The sequence below is a fragment of the Canis lupus genome, chromosome 13, assembly GCF_003254725.2.
Source record: "Canis lupus dingo isolate Sandy chromosome 13, ASM325472v2, whole genome shotgun sequence".
Classification (NCBI taxonomy): domain Eukaryota; kingdom Metazoa; phylum Chordata; class Mammalia; order Carnivora; family Canidae; genus Canis; species Canis lupus.
In genome coordinates, this window is record NC_064255.1 from 6,579,804 (window position 1) to 6,597,428 (window position 17,625).

The following is a 17,625-nucleotide window of genomic DNA, read 5'->3' on the forward strand; positions in this document are numbered from 1 at the left end:
CCCAGGGCCTGATCCTGGAGACCCGGGATTGAGTCCCACGTCAGGCTCCCTGTGTGGAGCCTGCTTCTCCCTCTGCCTGTGTCTCTGCCTCTCTCTGTCTCTGTATGTCTCATGAATAAATAAATAAAATCTTAAAAAAAAATCTCTAAAAGAAAAAAGAAAACAGGAAAGCATTTATATCTAGATGATTCAAGTTAGATGTATTCAAGAGTTAGAAACCATGGGTTTCAGAGTACAAATTTCCCTGCACTTGTTGCTAATGCAGTGAATATTAGGGAAATACTGGTAAGTCTGATATCAAAATATTTTCTACTTGGAGGGAAGGGATGTGCATTTCTTTGGTTCAAGTGAGAGAGTGTTCAGGGTTGAGTAGCTGCTGGTGAGGACCTTTCTAGGCCTTCATCAAGTTTAGCTATATAATCATATTGAAACCAGAACTTTATAACCACCTTCAAAAGTTCAAGAATGGATTTTCACTCTTGCAATTTAAAGGAAAAAGTGAAATTCCATTTAGGTGGAAAAGAAGCTACCATGCCCGGTTTTCTTCCCATATATGATGCCCTACAGACGCTTTTGCTGGAAGTGTGCAGGAATGTGTCTCCCGGAGGTTGGTGCAGAGTTTATGATGGATGCAAGTCCTGGAGTGCTTTGAGCCACCAGAGGAGAGTTCATTTATGTGGGCTCTCCACCTTTTGGCTTACCCTATAACTTCTGCCCATAAAGGTGCTTGCTTTTATTCTATTGTGGGCTTTGTTGCCAAAGGCAGAGGATATTTTCTTTTTAAGAGAGCCCTTAGATGCTTCCTCCCGGTTGTGATGCTGGAGCAGTGTGGATAAGCTGGCTATGTTATCACCGGCACCCTACCTGCTCTCCTAATTCTCCAGAGAGTAAGTGTTCTTCCTAAAAATTACAGCTATATCGAGTGCCTCTGTGTCTTTAGACACTCTTTTAATGTGCTAGTATAAAGTAAAAGTCTTTTTGAAGATATATTTTATGGGCAAGTGCTTTCTGGGGCCTCTTGAGATGTTCACAAGTACTGAATCAAGGTACCTTTATGGTGGTTTAATGACAACATAGAACACTTGTTAGAAAGGGCCCTTTTGATATGTATCCCAGGGCATGTCACAATTAGAGTGAAGTGAACTGTTGATTTTGTTTGTACCTCCACTCACAAAGCCCCCTTCGTCGAGTGAGGCTTTGGCAACTGCAGATGTGGTTTTCTTAATCCCCACAGATGAAAGATATCTGCCAGGATGGAAATTTGGAAAATGACATATACACCTGTGAAATTAGGCAAATTCTTACAAAGTTTGTATTCCAACCAATACACAGGAGCCACAACAATGCTTTGTTTTGTGCGAGGTTTTTTTTTTTTTTTTTTTTTTTTTTTTCTGGCTGTGCAAATAACATGTGTGCAGGACTGTACAGGCTTACAGGGAATATTCATCATTATTTACTGTGTCAAACCCAAATGGAGGGCCAAATTGGCAGCATTCCAGGAGAAGGAAGCCACACCTATTTGTGAAAAATGGAACAGATTTCTGTAGCTGCCCTCACCTTGACTCTTTGGTTCAAGGGGGTGGTGCTAGGACATGTGGTATTGTGAGTGGCGTATGTAGGCTAGCTGTGAGGGCTGGCCATTATGCTGCTCCATAAAATCCCACAGATCACACCTGAGTTATGTACCGTCCTGATTATAATAAGGGGTTGGAGCAAGAGATGATGAGCAGGAGAATGTGTGTGACCTGGCTGGGACCTCTCGCTTCGCACTGATTGCCACTGATTGATTGGCCAGCTCTGTCTGGGCAGAGTGCCCTTCCTCTTAGCTCTCGAAATGCTAGAGCCTCAGAAGAGGAGATTGAGGAGAACGCTGTGCTATTTGAGGTTCTTGGTCTTCAAGACACTCAAACAGCAGACCTGAATTTTTAAAAATTGAGAAGCTGTCTCATTTGCATCAAGACTTTCTTTCTGATGAATGGATAAAGAAGGTGTGGTTTACAATGGAATATACAATGGAATATTCCTCAGCCATTAGAAACGCCAAATGCCCACCATTTGCTTCAACGTGGATGGAACTGGAAGGTATTATGCTGAGTGAAATAAGCCAATCGGAGAAGGACAAACATTATATGGTCTCATTCATTTGGGGAATATAAATAATAGTGAAGGGGAATATAAGGGAAGGGAGAGGAAATGTGTGGGAAATATCAGAAAGGGAGACAGAACATAAAGACTCCTAACTCTGGGAAATGAACTAGGGGTGATGGAAGGGGAGGAGGGCGGGGGGTGGGAGTGAATGGGTGACGGGCACTGAGGGGGGCACTTGACGGGATGAGCACTGGGTGTTGTTCTGTATATTGGTAAATTGAACACCAATAAAAAATACATTTATTATTAAAAAAAAAAAGACTTCCTTTCTATACCATAGCCAGACTTGTATCAGGGGTTCTTTGGTAGAACAACTCCCCAGTCAACTGTTTGTATTATCCAGGATTCTTGAATGGGTATGGAGAAGCAACATTTGGGATCAGCCTCAAGTGGCCACAGTCTATTCCATGGCATCCCAGAGTCTGTGAAACAATGTAATTTGAGCATTTTATGGACTCTCAGGGATTATTTGGGAGAATGATGAACCAGAACTAAATAAGTAAACCTAACCTGCTACTTAATCAGGAGTAACTACATGGATTATCCAGGTGAAAAGTAGTTTGATTTCAGACCACCAGCTACAGGACGCATGGTGTCTATCCACATTTGAGGCATGAAGCTGTATTAAATGCAAGATGTCCTACTGTTTCTATTAAATGACAATAATAGATATAATTGCTACTGGGGCAAAGTAACTTCTGTATAGCATTTATATTCCTACATAGCTGATCTCAACTTGGACATGCATCAGAATCACCTGCTTGCTTTGTCAAACACAAATAGATTAGCCCTACCCTCAGAGTTTCTGAAATCAGATCTGAGGTAGAGTCTGATAATTAATTTTGAATTTCTGGCAAGTTTTTAGAAGAGGCTAATGCCACTGGTCTAAGGATGACACTGTTTGCTGACAGACTAACTGTAATCAGCCAGCGAAGTCAGGCATCATTTCAAGAGCAGTTATTTATATTTCTTTTTTCCGAGAAGGTTCAATCAACAATTAATTGTACAAGTAAAGAGTCATTTTAATAAAGCAGGGTAAGAATGGGTGTCATTAAAATGAAGGATAAAAAAAAGGAAATTGATCTATTTGATGAGATGGAAGTCAGATTCAAACTTTATTAGTTAAGATAAAAAAAACAAAAAAAACTTTATTAGTTAAGAAGAAAAAGAAGTTTATATATACAATGGCCCAAACATGATGCAAATATTTTGTTGATTTTTGTCTTCTAATTAAATTTTCCCCAAAACCTTGCAGTGAATTGATATTTTTCCTTCATTTCTTGCATGTAGTTATACCTACTGGATGTTTTCATATAAGACAAATATGTTGCATATGAGACAAAGAAATGCATACTGAACTTTTAGGGACCATTCTTGATTCATCTTTGCCTTATGAAATTGTGTAAGTACATTAGTCATCAGAGTGCTTTGTTTAGCACCCACCAGCTAGTGCTTTTGTTGCTGACTTCTTAAAATTCAACATATACATTATCTTTGATTCTCTTTAGAGAGATATATATCTATTCTAGACTCAAGAGACAAGTACTTTTTCCCTATTTTTCTATATCTCCACTTAAAAAGATGATTTTGAAAAATCAATTCTCTTGCTCGTACTAATTTAACTTTGTTATTAACTATGTAGGATATTATCAACTAGTTTTATAGAATTTACTTTGTCAGATAAGATTACTGATTATAGTTTGGTGATGCTTTGATTTTTACATTTTTTTTAGATTTTTATTTATTTATTCATTAGAGACACAGAGAGGCAGAGAGACATAGGCAGAGGGAGAAGCAGGTTTCCTGCAGGGAGCCTGAGGTAGGATTCAATCCCAGGTTCCTGGGATCAAGACCTGAGCCAAAGGCAGACACTCAACCACTGAGCCACCCAGGTGTCTCTGCTTTGACATTTCTAAGGAAGGGGTATATTGATGTAGTGCCAATAGTTTATTTTTGCTTTTGTTTCCCGTACCTCAGTAGACACATCTAGGAAAATGTTACTATGGCCAAGTGTCAGAGAAATTACTGCCGGTGCTCTCTTCTAGGATTTTTATGGTTTCAGGTCTTACATTTAGGTCTTTAATCCATTTTGAGTTATTTTTGTATATGGTGCTAGAAAGTGGTTTAGTTTCATTCTTTTGCATGTAGCTGTCCAGTTTTCCCAACACCATTTACTAAAGAGACTTTCTTCACTGCATCTTCTTGCCTTCTGTATCATAGATTAATTGATTATATAAGCATGGGTTTATTTTCGGGCTCTCTATTTTGTTCTATTGTGTATGTGTCTGTTTTTGTACCAGTACCATACTGTTTTGGTTACTATAGCTTTGTAGTTAGTATATCCGGAAATCTGGAATTGTGATACAGGCTTCCAGTTGTGGAATGAATAAGCCACAAAAATAAAAGGCATAGAATAGGGAATATAGTCCATGCTATTGTAATAGTGTTGTCTGATGACAGATGTAGTTACATTTGTGGTGACTATAGTTTAAGGTATAGGGAGGTAGAATCACTATATTGCATACCTGAAACTAAGGTAACATTGTGTGTCAAATAAAAGAAATAAATAAAATGTGTAATTATTTTGTGTATAAGTCTATAAGGCTGTAAGTTTTTATCAATTCACTTAATAAATACGTATCAGCCACATATCATTTATAAGAGGTTCTGTGGATAAGTTTCTTACTCATAGTGCTTTAAAAAATCCAATGGACTATCTAACATATTCTGGGCAACATCTGATGTCTCTGTTGTGACAGTAATATTCACATAGGGGAAAAATTCCTGCTTGTCTGATCCCAGATCCCCAAACTAACTGTCAGGATGAGGGTGGAGGGCACCCACTTTGACTAACCAGGAAAGAACCATGGATTTCACACTGTCAAGTAGAATAAACTTCCTTCAACAATATAATTAGCAATAATTTAAAGTTGTGTGTCTAGATTTTTTTGTAAGGCTCAGTATTCTCTCTCCTTGATTTGGTCTTCAATTTTACTATAAAAAGACTCCTAAATGAACAGAGGAAATAAGAAAAATGCACTAATAATTAGAATTTAGGACGTCCAAGAAGCCTTTCCTGCCATCCCCATTTTAAAATGGAGCTGCTTTTGAAAAAATAAATTTCAACCCTCATGTGCATAAAGTTTGTCTCCTTAGCTAGATTATCTGGCCCCTTCTGCTGGCGCCATCCATATTGTATACTGCTGTTATCCTAATACCTAACGCAGTGCCTGCCGTGTTTTTCACCCTCAATAAATACTCGTTAAATGAATAAAGAAAGAATGAATAAATGAATACATGAAAGTCTCATAAAGAGAACAAAATAATGTATAAGCCTTTCATCTTTTGTGCTTATTACCAATTAGGGGCTTTTTATTATTGAAATACATCACAATCATATAAAAATATATTGTTTTAGTAATGAATATACTCTCATATTTCTTTATGATAGAGTTACCATCTTCAATAAACTGAGAATAGCTTTATGGGGCTCTGGAGGGAGACCTGATTACAAAATATTTGAATTTCAATGCCATCTCTGTCACTAACTTCCTGGGTCAATGCACAAGGCATTTACTAATGAACTGAATTTTTTCAATGCCTGAGTTACTTCCTGAGAGTAGTCATTAGAGATTCTAGCTCAAATTTGTCATATTTCCTCATCCAACTTTATTTTTCCTGTGATATCAGTGGCTAGGCTACTATGTAAGAGAGTTGCTGCTTGCGAGGTTTGTCTATGTTCTGAGCAAAATTGCTATTTTCTTGTTAACTTTATTCAGTGTTAATATGGAGGTACCCAAAGCAAAGCATTTCAGGGCAGGGAGAACTAAAGAATTTAAATTGTTTTTGGACTTATACATAGGAAGTAGTAATACTGTCATCTGTAAAAATGGCCAAAAACCTTGCAGCAGAGAATATTACTCTGTTTTTATAAAATCAAAGAGTTTGGTTTCTTTCCCCTAAAGAAACAATTTGAATAAAACTTGACCCCCTTCCGTTCGTTTTACAATGGAATATGGTCAGATTTAACCCTCCATTAAAAATTCTCTAATATCTTTTTTGCATTAACATTTCAAAACTCAATTTAAATATTCACAGATCTCATTTTTAATAAACTTAACAAAATTCAGGTAATTTCCTTCAACTTTTTAGATTGAAGGACAGCAGTTGGTGTAGATATAAAAAAGATGTACAGCTATGAGCAAAGCCCCAAATCAATTATATATAAGAAATAACGTAACACATGGAAAGAAATTAATCAAAAAGAAGAATTTCTACTATATGATTCTCTGGTCTGCTACCTGCAGGCAACAAACGCAAATGAAAAAAATCAACATTCTTCTGGCAGATAAGAGAAAAATTAATAAAAATGTTTCCTTCCTACTAGATCCCCTGATGCAACTATTGTTAAAAGTGAGTGACTGCAGGAAGAACTTGCTCGTTTAAATACTATTTTTTTTTTTAGGCTACAGAAATAAGGCTTTATTCTTGCTGTTAAGCTCAATTACATGAGTTAGTATGGATTTGCACTGTCCAAAGAGATCCCTCTTCCCTGCCCCTTCTCATTAAATGGCGCTGTGGGATATGCATGAGACAAATGTAATAGGAACCGAGTGAGAAGCATTTTGAGGTGTGCCTACAGGGTAGTGATGATTCATAAGGAAGTCTGAGTGTAGCAGCTGAAAACTCTATGAGAGGAGCTACCGTGAACCACAGAATCCACCCCAGATGAAATTAGTGAAAATATGTTAGTACTCTGAAGATAGAAATGCTCCTACTCCCTAATGAGATGGGGAGGGGCATACTTTGGTGGATTTCTGCTTTTTAATTTAGAATTGAGTTGTTATTTCCCATTTCTGATTGAACGGGCAGGCCATCTATGTACAGAAAGTATGAAAGCTCAAATCTTTCTAATAAGAAAGATTTTACATTTTGTATTTTATGAAAATCGTTCTGAATTTAACAAAGAACTATGAGGCTAGCATACAAGGGCTTTAGGCAATAAGACATCCAATTTAAGCATCAGTCCACTGCCTCATTTCCATCACATGTAGAAAATGTAACCTAATTTTAGAATGAAAATTCTATTTTAATTCCTTTTACCTATCAATTAAAATATAGCATGCCAGTATAGAATTTTGACACATTTGTGTATTGCATATTAAATGTGAGCCAGGATTTGTCCATCCCTAGTTTATATGTTCCTATTTACCTTTTGAAAGGTAGTATCACATGATAAATGTGGCTCAGTTATTCTGTAATAATTAAAGCATGGCATATATTACTGCTTGAATTACCCGATTTAGAGATCCTAATGTTTTATATATAATATATCCTATATTTTATATATAATATAATCCTATATTTAGAAGGTTTTGCATGACTTCTCATTTCTTTGTCTCAGTAGATCTTTTGTAAATGACTTTAAAGGGGCATGAAACAAAAGTTGGCAACTTGGGGAAAGCATCATTTTCTTTTTCATTAATTTATTAAGATTTTGAGAAATGTATTCCATTATTCCATTGGTATGCATTCTTTGTTCTGTGCATAAGTAAAGTTATGTAAAGCTTGTGATGAAAGTTTTAATGTTAATGACACTATCAAAGATAAAAATGATCTGAAATGTTATACAGTATGAAGCACCAAAATAAAAAGGGTTGGAAATATTTGTATGTTTTCCAAAGAAACTTACCTAACAGAATTTCTGAGCACGCTATGATGGATTATTATAATTATTGGGAATGATAATATTTTAATGTGACTTTCTTCCCACCTGTCAGTTGCAATCAAGGCTGCCCAGTATTCTGAAACAGTCTCATTTTGCTAGGTGGCTAGTCTTGTGCAGCCTCTAGAATGCTTAGAATATTAATGCATGGAAAGGAGATTGAATGCTTTCTATAGTTCCATTATGACAATGTGTTTTTCTTGTTTTAATCAGAAGACACACAAAACCAAACTAAAATAATTTTTAATAAATTAATGACAGTGAGTGCTTAAGAGAAAGGACCTCTTTGGGGGGATAATGAATCAAGACCATAGAATTTGACATTTCTTTCTCCTCTTCATACTTGGCAATGTATATTAATTTCTGCATAATTTAGTTTCTTTCTTGGGTGCTTCATTCTGAAGTGCTTTGAATTTATATGAACGAAGACAATCTGACATTAAGGTGAGGGTTGGTTTAATTTATAGTGGGCTGCCTTGGTAGGAAGTTATTGATCGAGACAACATATGTTGGAAGACACATATATTTGATTTAATATTTACTATGTTGGTCCTTACCATTTCTTGCATGTCCTCATAGTATTGCTTATTTTAATCTTTTTTCCTCTGAATTTGTATGTATATATATATATATATATATATATAATTAAGTGTCCCTGTAAGTGTTCTTTGTCACCTTCTAGCTCTTACTCCAGTGGCTATGAATGGGTTTCAGGGATTTCTTTAACCACCTGAAATTGTAGCAATATTTTTCTCATAAATTCATTTGTCTGGGTAGTAAGTATTCCTCAAATTGCTTCTTAACCATCCAGTTCTTTATCTTCATTTTATTCAATTATTATGCCACGAGTATATAAGGCAGGACTACTTAATTTTGGACATCCCATGTGCCTTTACCAAAGGCATATCATTGAAACAACCACCAAATGAAAAATTTCGCCACACTTAGGTGTAGTTTTTGTAATATAACTCTTGGTACTGGCTAAATGCAAATGTACCATGCATTGGACGGCCGCCGTATTGTCAGGTGTTGTGAATCTTCTTAGCTTCAGCTTTATCTCTAGAGGGCAAAGATAGCTGTGGTCCATTCAAATGGTTACTGAGTACCCAGTTATCTCCCCTTCTGAAAATGGAAGTATTACTTTGTGCCCACCAGAATCTTCCAGTAATATCTATTCTTCATCGAGTATAAAATGTGGAAGGATGCCTACTCATTCTGAGAGACAGTTAACAGCATTACGGGCCTGACGTATAGCCCCATTGTATTCAGGGTTTAAGGATGTACAGCTAATTAGTAGCATTTTAAAATGAGGTATTTATATTTATACACATTAAGACTATTAATTTTGGTAACTGTATTTCAATATCTATAAATCAGAGGCAGTCGAAGAGCTGAAATTCAGATTTCCTTACACTTGCCTGCCAAGTGGCCTCAATCAGAAGTAATTTTCTCCATGAAGGCACATGGAGCTCAGTCGTGAGCCTTTTCTGAGTAGATATTATTATTTGTGTCAAATTATGTGTGATGATTTTTCTGAAGTGGACTTCTGTGCCCACTAATCCATACACACGAGGTTCCTTCATTCCTTCCTTCATTGGTGCTATTAATTGTACTTGTGCTTCTACTGTCTCTTACCCTTTTAAAATGTTAGTTTACGGCCACCGATTATCTGTAAGGTTTTCCTGTTAAAGAAACATGCAGTATAGAGAGTAGAGTGAGATCTGATCTTAAACCATAATACTATGCATTTTAAGAGAAACCTTTTTTTGTCAGAGCCCGATCTGATAGCATGGTGAAAGGAATGGTTAGTAATTTCTCATTTTAAAGTACGGTAAGTTATATAAATCTGACACTTGCTTTGGGAGAGATACAAGTTGGCCATGAAATCACCTTCCTGTGGACTAGTCTAAATATTGGTGATGAGATCTCGTGTATTTAGAACAATGAACTCAAGAATTTTTCACCTTTCATGTGGATTTTTGTAGTTTGGTTTTGAAAATAAGTGCTTCTTTTCAATTATATACTTGAGATTGCAAATTGATAGCCAGCATATAAAATAAAGGAGCCCCTGGAATATAGGATACTATATTATCAATTAAGATCTTATCACAATCTTTGATAAATAAAATATAAATCTAAATAGATAACCATAACATGGATGGCTTAGTTGGAGGTTTACTATAAAGTGTAGATCGGTGCTTTGTGGTTGTTTCAAGTTTTCACATGAGCTTTCTGTTTCATTTTTACAAAAAGTATTAAGTTTTAATTTGATATACCATTAGAGCTAATTTTTTGTCATTGGATATTTTAAATAATTGTTCCATTATGTACTATCTTGAATAAAAATCCTTCCAAGAACGTTAGATGTATGCTTAGAATTCAAATTTTTTAAAAGAAAACATTTTTTAATACTATTGATTTTATTCTTACAATATGCATGAATTATCTTTATAATATATAGGCTTCTATAATTGAAGAACATCCAGAGATGAAAAAAAGAAATTTACTAAAATATATGTGAATTATTTAAAATATTTATTTTACAACCAAATAGTTATTTTTTTTAAGATTTTATTGATTTATTCATGAGAAACACAGAGAGAGAGAGAGAGAGAGAGAGAGAGGCAGAGACACAGGCAGAGGGAGCAGGCTCCACGCAGGGAGCCCAATGTGGGACTCGATCCCGGGACTCCAGGATCACGGCCTGGGCTGAAGGCGGCGCTAAACCACTGAGCCACTCAGGGATCCCCAAGAGTTATTTTTGTTAGCAAAACTCAGAGCTGAGTATATATTCCAGAAAAAGTCTATATTGTCATTTCTGTTATAACTGATATTAAGGCAGTTTCTTTGTAGACTGATTTAGTATGGATATAAATTATGTAAATAATTAAATATTAGTAACCAAGAATTTTAATTTTGGTAAAATCTGCAAGAAAATCTTCCTAATTTTTCTGGGGAGGGGATCTAATATTTTATAACACATATTCTCAATAATCTTAGAGCAGCAAGAGGTTTCTCAGTTTTTAAAGACAAACTTTAAGCATCTATGAACAAATACGCTAATAAAAGTTAAGCATTTCAGAAGATTTTTGCGTTTTATAGATTTATTTATGAAGGAACGTGTCTAATAACTACTGAAGAATATTTGCAGAGTAGTATGGTATATTAATAAAAGATATTTTAAAATCTTGGGTTTTTGCATCAGTTTTTTCACTTATTAGAATGAACCTTATTCTGGTTAAGTAATTTCCTGAGCTTTATTTTCCATATCTACAAAATAAAAAAATAGTGTTAATTCTCCTACCTACTTTGGTGGATTATTTTAAAGATAACATAAGAAAGTGCTTTGAAATCTTACTTGAAATACAAATAAGACAGCTTTACATGTCTTATTTTGACCAAAATTGTCATTACAATTACAAATTACAAAATATGGAAAATATTCTATTCTTCATTTACTTAGCATTAATAATTAGAATTATCAGATGAATGTTTAATGATCATATTTTGTTATACTATTTATGTATTCCTTGCATACTTGCTACTTGACATAATTGTTTTAAGAGTTAAAAATTATACTTTTAAACTTGAAAATAATGAATAAGAGATAAAAACTTATATGAGATCTGTGACTTTTGAATGTAGTTTGTACAGAAATCCATGTTTTGTTTTGTTTTGTTTTGCCCCTTCTCCACCTTGAGGATAAGAAAGCACATTACAAACATTACCAGTGTTTGGAATTAAGGCATTCTTTTTTCCTTAAAATTTATTATTTTGAGGAAGAGAAAAAAATAAATTGTAAAAAGAATAAAGAAACTCCATAAGAAGTTTTTTGCTTGGATATTTCTTAATTTAAATCCATGCAACTAGTTTTGTCCATGAAAATCTGTCCTATGATTTCTGTCGTCCGTTTGGAAACTTTTTTTGGGGAAAGTATCAGATGTATTACTGTTCTTATGTACCACATAGATTAAAATTGTAATATGTGCACTAATTTAAATTATTTATAAGATTTCTTCTTTGGCCCTGAAATTTTCCTAGCACATTTCTAAGAAGTGAGAGAGAGACTGCCGAAGCCTTTTAAGTAGTCAGCCTGTCTGATGAGACGGTGGATGTGAGTGACAATTAGTACAAATTACCATAATTGTGTTCTTTGGATAACATGCCACATTGCTTCTTTTAGGAACAAATGCAGGCTTCTGCTTAGTTAGATGAGTCGGATACTTTGCTCCTTTAGGACGGTCAGAGATTCACAACCAGCCATGTGGTATCCCCACGTAGTCCACTTTAGAGCCATCTGAACAACTACAGCCCTCCTTTTCCTTTCAATAAAATAGGGCCATTAATGTAGAGCACCTCACTCTCATTCACTCTAAGGGAGTTGTATTTTTATTACTGAAAAAGTATCACATAAATACAAATTACATTTTTTCATTAGAAAACTACTTTTCATTTCAGAAAAAATTCAATTAATTATGAATAGGGTTATGCTTTCATCAGGGAGAGAAATATGTAATTTTTCTTCAAGCCTCAAACACATATAATGAAATCTTTTCTTGGAATCCACTCTTAAGATGGATTTTTAAAAGTATAGACTTTATTAAAATCTCAGTTCAATTAAAATGCATTCAATTACGTTAAATCTTTATTAAAATCTCAGGTAAAATTGTACAACGATGTAAAAGAGACTTGTACTCTTTACCAGGCAGTTAATTCTAACAAATGAACATAAAGTGCACAGGTTTTGCAATTCGGGAGAGAATTTAAAAATAAAGGAGAAGCAGCTTTGGGTTTGGAATTGGGGGTGAGGAAAGGTTGAAGATGGAGGTTGCATTCTATACAGTAACTTCAGGTACTGGTTCCCTTCCACTTCTCATTATAGGTCATTGTTTCTTGTGAATATGAAGGTGGCATTATCTTGTGTGAGTCCCCTTAGTAATATTGGTTGGTGTATTCATAGAATGCATTTTTTTTCTCACCACTTTAATCAAAAGACCCTATTAAAGGATTTTATTTCACTATCTTCTTTGGATGTTTTTGGTACAGTGTCCCTGATTCTTTTTCAAGGGCCGCTAGAAGATGCCATTGAAGAGGAAGAAGAAGAGTGTCCATCAGAGGAAACAGACATCGTCTCAAAAGGAGACTTTCCATTGGAGGAAAGCTTTTCTACAGAATTTGGGCCTGAAAATCTGAGCTGTGAAGAAGTGGAATACTTTTGTAACAAAGGTAATCATTAATGGCTAGATACAGTCTGTGAACCCATTTACTTAGATGATTTTGTGAAGTTTAAAAAATGCACTGATAGAGTGTAATACTAGTGCTCGAAGTGCTGATAATGTAATTCAAGAGTCTGAAAATACCTGCAGAATTTTTAAAACACATAATGCTATTATGAGGACTAAAAGAAGTAATTCCACTTTAATAAGTCATTTTGTATATTTAAAAATATTTTCCTGTTGATTGGCCAATTCTAATATATTTTATTTTATTTTATTTTTAAAAAGTTTATTTATTTATTCATGAGAGACAGAGAGAGAGAGAGAGAGAGAGAGAGGCAGAGACACAGGCAGAGGGAGAAGAAGGCTCCATGCAGCGAGCCTGACGTGGGACTCGATCCTGGGTCTCCAGGATCACACCCTGGGCTGCAGGCGGCACTAAGCCGCTGAGCCACTGGGGCTGCCCTCTAATATATTTTATGTTCATCATGTATTCACTTATTCTTTTACAAGTATTTATTGAATGTCAGTTGCTTGCAAGGCACTGAATATAAGCACTGAATAGGGCAGGTAGTCCCAGCCCAAGGTTCTGGCTCACTCCTTTTAAAAACAATGCTTAAGGGGCACCTGCCTGGCTCAGTCAGTAGAACATGTGACTATTGATCTCAGGGTTGTGAGGTTGAGCCTCATGGCGGGCATAGAGTTAATTAATAATAAACAAACAGACAAAGTGCTTTAGGTGTTTGACATTGACTTTCAAAACTGAGGATGGTGCTTTTTAAGATATCGTTAAATAAGAAAATATATTCGATTTTCCCACCCTAGATACTCTTTTAACACTTTAACATTATGTTGAAAGAAATACCTGAGACAATACATCTCAGTTTATTTCCACCATTAACTTGGAGCCAGGTGGCCTCCCCAGTAACCCGTCTTCATTAGGCACATGTACTCACTTGCTTGCTTTTTTTTAAAAGTGTGTTTAAAGGTCTTTCATGATTTTTAAAATATATATTCTCTTAATTTAATTGTTTTGTCTTTGCAAATGAGATGGGTCTTCTCTTGCTTCCTGCACCAATGCAGTTTCACAAGTGTTTGAGTCACTTTATTGGTTTAAAAGAGCCGCTTTTTTTTAAAATGTATTTTACCATGACTGTGTGTCTCTATATGTCTGCGTTTGTGTATGTGCCATTTTTATTTTTATTTTTATTTTATTTTACTTTTATTTTTACACCTATCCATTTGATACACATTGTTCAAATTCCCATATGACTTTCTCCTGTTGCTGGTGATTAGAAACAAAAGAAGTCAGCCAATTCTCATCCCTATGGTCAATAGAACCCTAAAAATTGTGGAAATGGAATGGCAGCACTAGCATCTGGCTACCCTGAAGTTTAGAAAGCCTCCTTGACCATTAACTCCTGAAGACCTCACAGTGACTTTGTAACCTGGTGCCTGTCTCCTGCATGGGAGACTTTTGGTTGAAAATGAGAATGGTATGGACTGAGTAGTTGGTAATGTTGACTTAGATTTCAGGGCAAATTAATATTTTCTGTACTTGTTTTAGATGCTAGGACCATTATAGTATCCACAACAATACATGTAAAAGCTGGCTTGAAATAAGGAGTGTTTAAATCTATATTTAAAGAGTTTTCATTTTCCTTCTTTGACAGGAAATATATTCTTAAATGTATCATAGAGTACCTGCCTTATGTTACAGGATCACAATAAATAAAAGGAACCAAGAGTTATTAGCATGTACCACTTCTTGTTCTTGTAAAAAGAGGTAGTATGTAGTATGTGGATTCAGACATTTTTGTCAACTTAATTAATCCAGAGAGACAGTAGTGATAACACATTACATTTTGGGATGATCATTGATCATTGATACATTGCTTAGTGTAAGAATATAGAACTCCAAATTTTAAGTTAGTAGTATGTTAGGAGAAAATATATATAATTATGTACATAATTAAAATACAACTTAATATAAAATTATACATAAATATATCGTTAATGTATTATATGTTATAAAAATAAGTTTCTAATATTTAGTTTGAAATTAGAAAGTAAGGATAGGTTGAAAGAAGAATTTACATTTTCACCTAATATTTTGCAGGATAAATATGACTGTAACTATTGAAAGTGCTATTACCTTATTTAATAGGTAAAGAAATTTAATAGGAATTAATAGGAAAAGAAATTCATTATTTTACTCTCATAAAATGGGAGGCCAGGAGACTTTCATTTAACTCAGTAGGAACTGGTAGAAAAGAAAGCCAGCTCTTTGACAGATATTGCATCCCCTTGAGGTGATAGTAAGGATGCCATCCATTTTTCACTTAAGTTGATTGGCTATATTAGGAAGAGAAAATTTTCTCCACAGAAAATTAGAAACTATCTTTCTGTAGAAATTCACATATTAGTCTCAGTGACACACAATTCTGTTTTCTTTCCAGTTGCAGGGAAGGTAATAGGTTTGGCATTAAAAGAGTAGAAGTATTTAAATGGTTAATGATGCCACCGTCATGAGGAAGGAGCATATAAGAACTGTTCTCCTGAAGGGAAATAATTTCAGCTTGGGCTCACTGATGAAACATATTTTTTGCACATATTTTAAGTCATTTACAACTTAAAAATTGTGTGTGTGTGTGTGTGTGTGTATATATATATATATATATATATATACAAATTTATATATTTGAAAATGAATTTGATTATTTGGAATGTCTCTTCATCTAAAGATCTAGCCGTGATTAAGATCTAACAAGGACATGGTTTCTTTACTGAGTTCCAGGGAGAACACTTTTGAACATCAAATGCTTTCTTTGTATTAAACAAAGGATAGTAGTTAAAAACTCAGGTCACAAAAACATGGTTAGAGTATCTTAGGTGTTCCAAACAAGGTATTGGGACAATCAGTCAAGGATACTGAGGATACCCAGTTACAGTTATCTTTAAATCTTAGCAACTGGGTTGTGTCTAAAAGCAATCATATGCCATTGTAAGTTTCCTTTTTTATTAAAAAAAATAAGGAAAAACTCTTTTTTATGGTACATCTATGAAGATACACCTTTTCATAAATAAAAGTTCCTACTTCCTTTTCAAATCGAGCTACATTATACAGGATATTTTAGTATTTAAAATGATTCTGTTCTTATTGTTGTGGTATTTTTCTCAGTTCCATATGATATAGTCTATTTACTTGTTGGCAAAGGGCAGGCCTTTTTACAAGTCTTGAAGTATTTATTAATATTATTGCTAGTCATTATTAAACATATGATTAAATACGATCCCAATCACTCTTATAATGTAATATTCTACAGAAATGTCAAAATGTTGGTCAGAATTTTATGTCAACATTAAATGTATTAAATTCTTAATCATACGATTCTAAGTCATAAATATTCACAATTAAAAGTGGAAAAGATTACCTTTAATAAGCCCTTGTTAGAGTTGCAGGCCTCAAATTGTAACCTAACAGTTTTGTTGAAGTTTCTTATGTCACTTTTTACTTTATGTTAGTTGCATATATCATGTCTCTATTTTTCATCTTTCAAGTGAATGAAATGAATTCTATTTATTAAAAGACGCTCTTCTCAAAGTTGCTTGCTATCCTTAAATTTTAGGAATTTCAGCAAATATAAAGCGATACTTACAATTTGCATCACCCTCTTTTGTGCATGAGTTTAGATCATTTGGCACCTTGCCTTACAGTATCTCTGAGAGGAAGGAAACAAGCAAGAATTATTTCCTTGAATTTCCAGATGACGAAGACATCAAGGCTAGGTCCATAAGTGCTACACATTTCCTGTGGCACTGGATTATATGCTTCAGTGATTTGTTTTCTGACTTTCTCTGGTTTATGTAGCAAACATGGAAGTACATCAATGCATGTTTAGAACTAAGCAAACTAATATAAATTAAAACATAGGTGGTCTGGAAAGCAAACAGGGGAGCTTTTAGTAGGTGACTGCTAGCAGGTGGGAACTCTTATTATATATTAGTGATTCTTTGCTAAATACAGAGACAATAAGTTTCATGGTGGAGTTGACATGGAGCAGTTCTAAAACGGGTGTCCAATTATTAATTATTTGCAGAAAGAGTTCACTCATTGAAATACCCAAGTTTGTTAATGACTGAAATTAAATAAACATGTCTTGGAATACATTCCAAGAGGATGTCACAGGTTATGTGAACAGGAAGAGAAGTGTCAGGTCACTATCACTGGAAGCTAGGAGAACATACTGTTATTTAAAAAAGAAAAATCTAGGAGGCGCCTGCGTGGCTTACTTGGTTAAGCCTCTTGCCTTCAGCTCAGATGATCTCAGAGTCCTGGGATTGAGCCCCACATCAGGCTCCCTGCTCGGCGAGGAGCCTCCTTTTCCCTCTTCCTCTGCTTCTCCTGCCCCTATTCGTTCTCTGTTCTCTCTCTCTCAAACAGATACAATCTTTTTTAAAAAAGAAAAATCTGAAGAAATTATGTCAGTGAACTTTGAATTATTAATGATTATTTAGAAAAGGTAGTGAGGGTCC

At 34.8% G+C, this 17,625-nt stretch overlaps 1 protein-coding gene across 4 annotated transcripts in view; it reads left to right on the plus strand.

Annotated features, from left to right (window-relative positions):
* ZFPM2 (zinc finger protein, FOG family member 2) overlaps positions 1-17,625 on the plus strand; it is a 457,957-nt gene that overhangs the window by 83,355 nt on the left and 356,977 nt on the right. For 3 of the 4 annotated variants that reach the window (XM_025450404.3, XM_049093338.1, XM_049093337.1), the window contains one exon: positions 12,941-13,099. The exons of the other annotated variant lie outside the window; for it this stretch is intronic. In XM_025450404.3, coding sequence (XP_025306189.1) covers positions 12,941-13,099 — 159 coding nt within the window. The remainder of the gene's footprint in view (positions 1-12,940; positions 13,100-17,625) is intronic. 4 annotated transcript variants of the gene reach the window in all.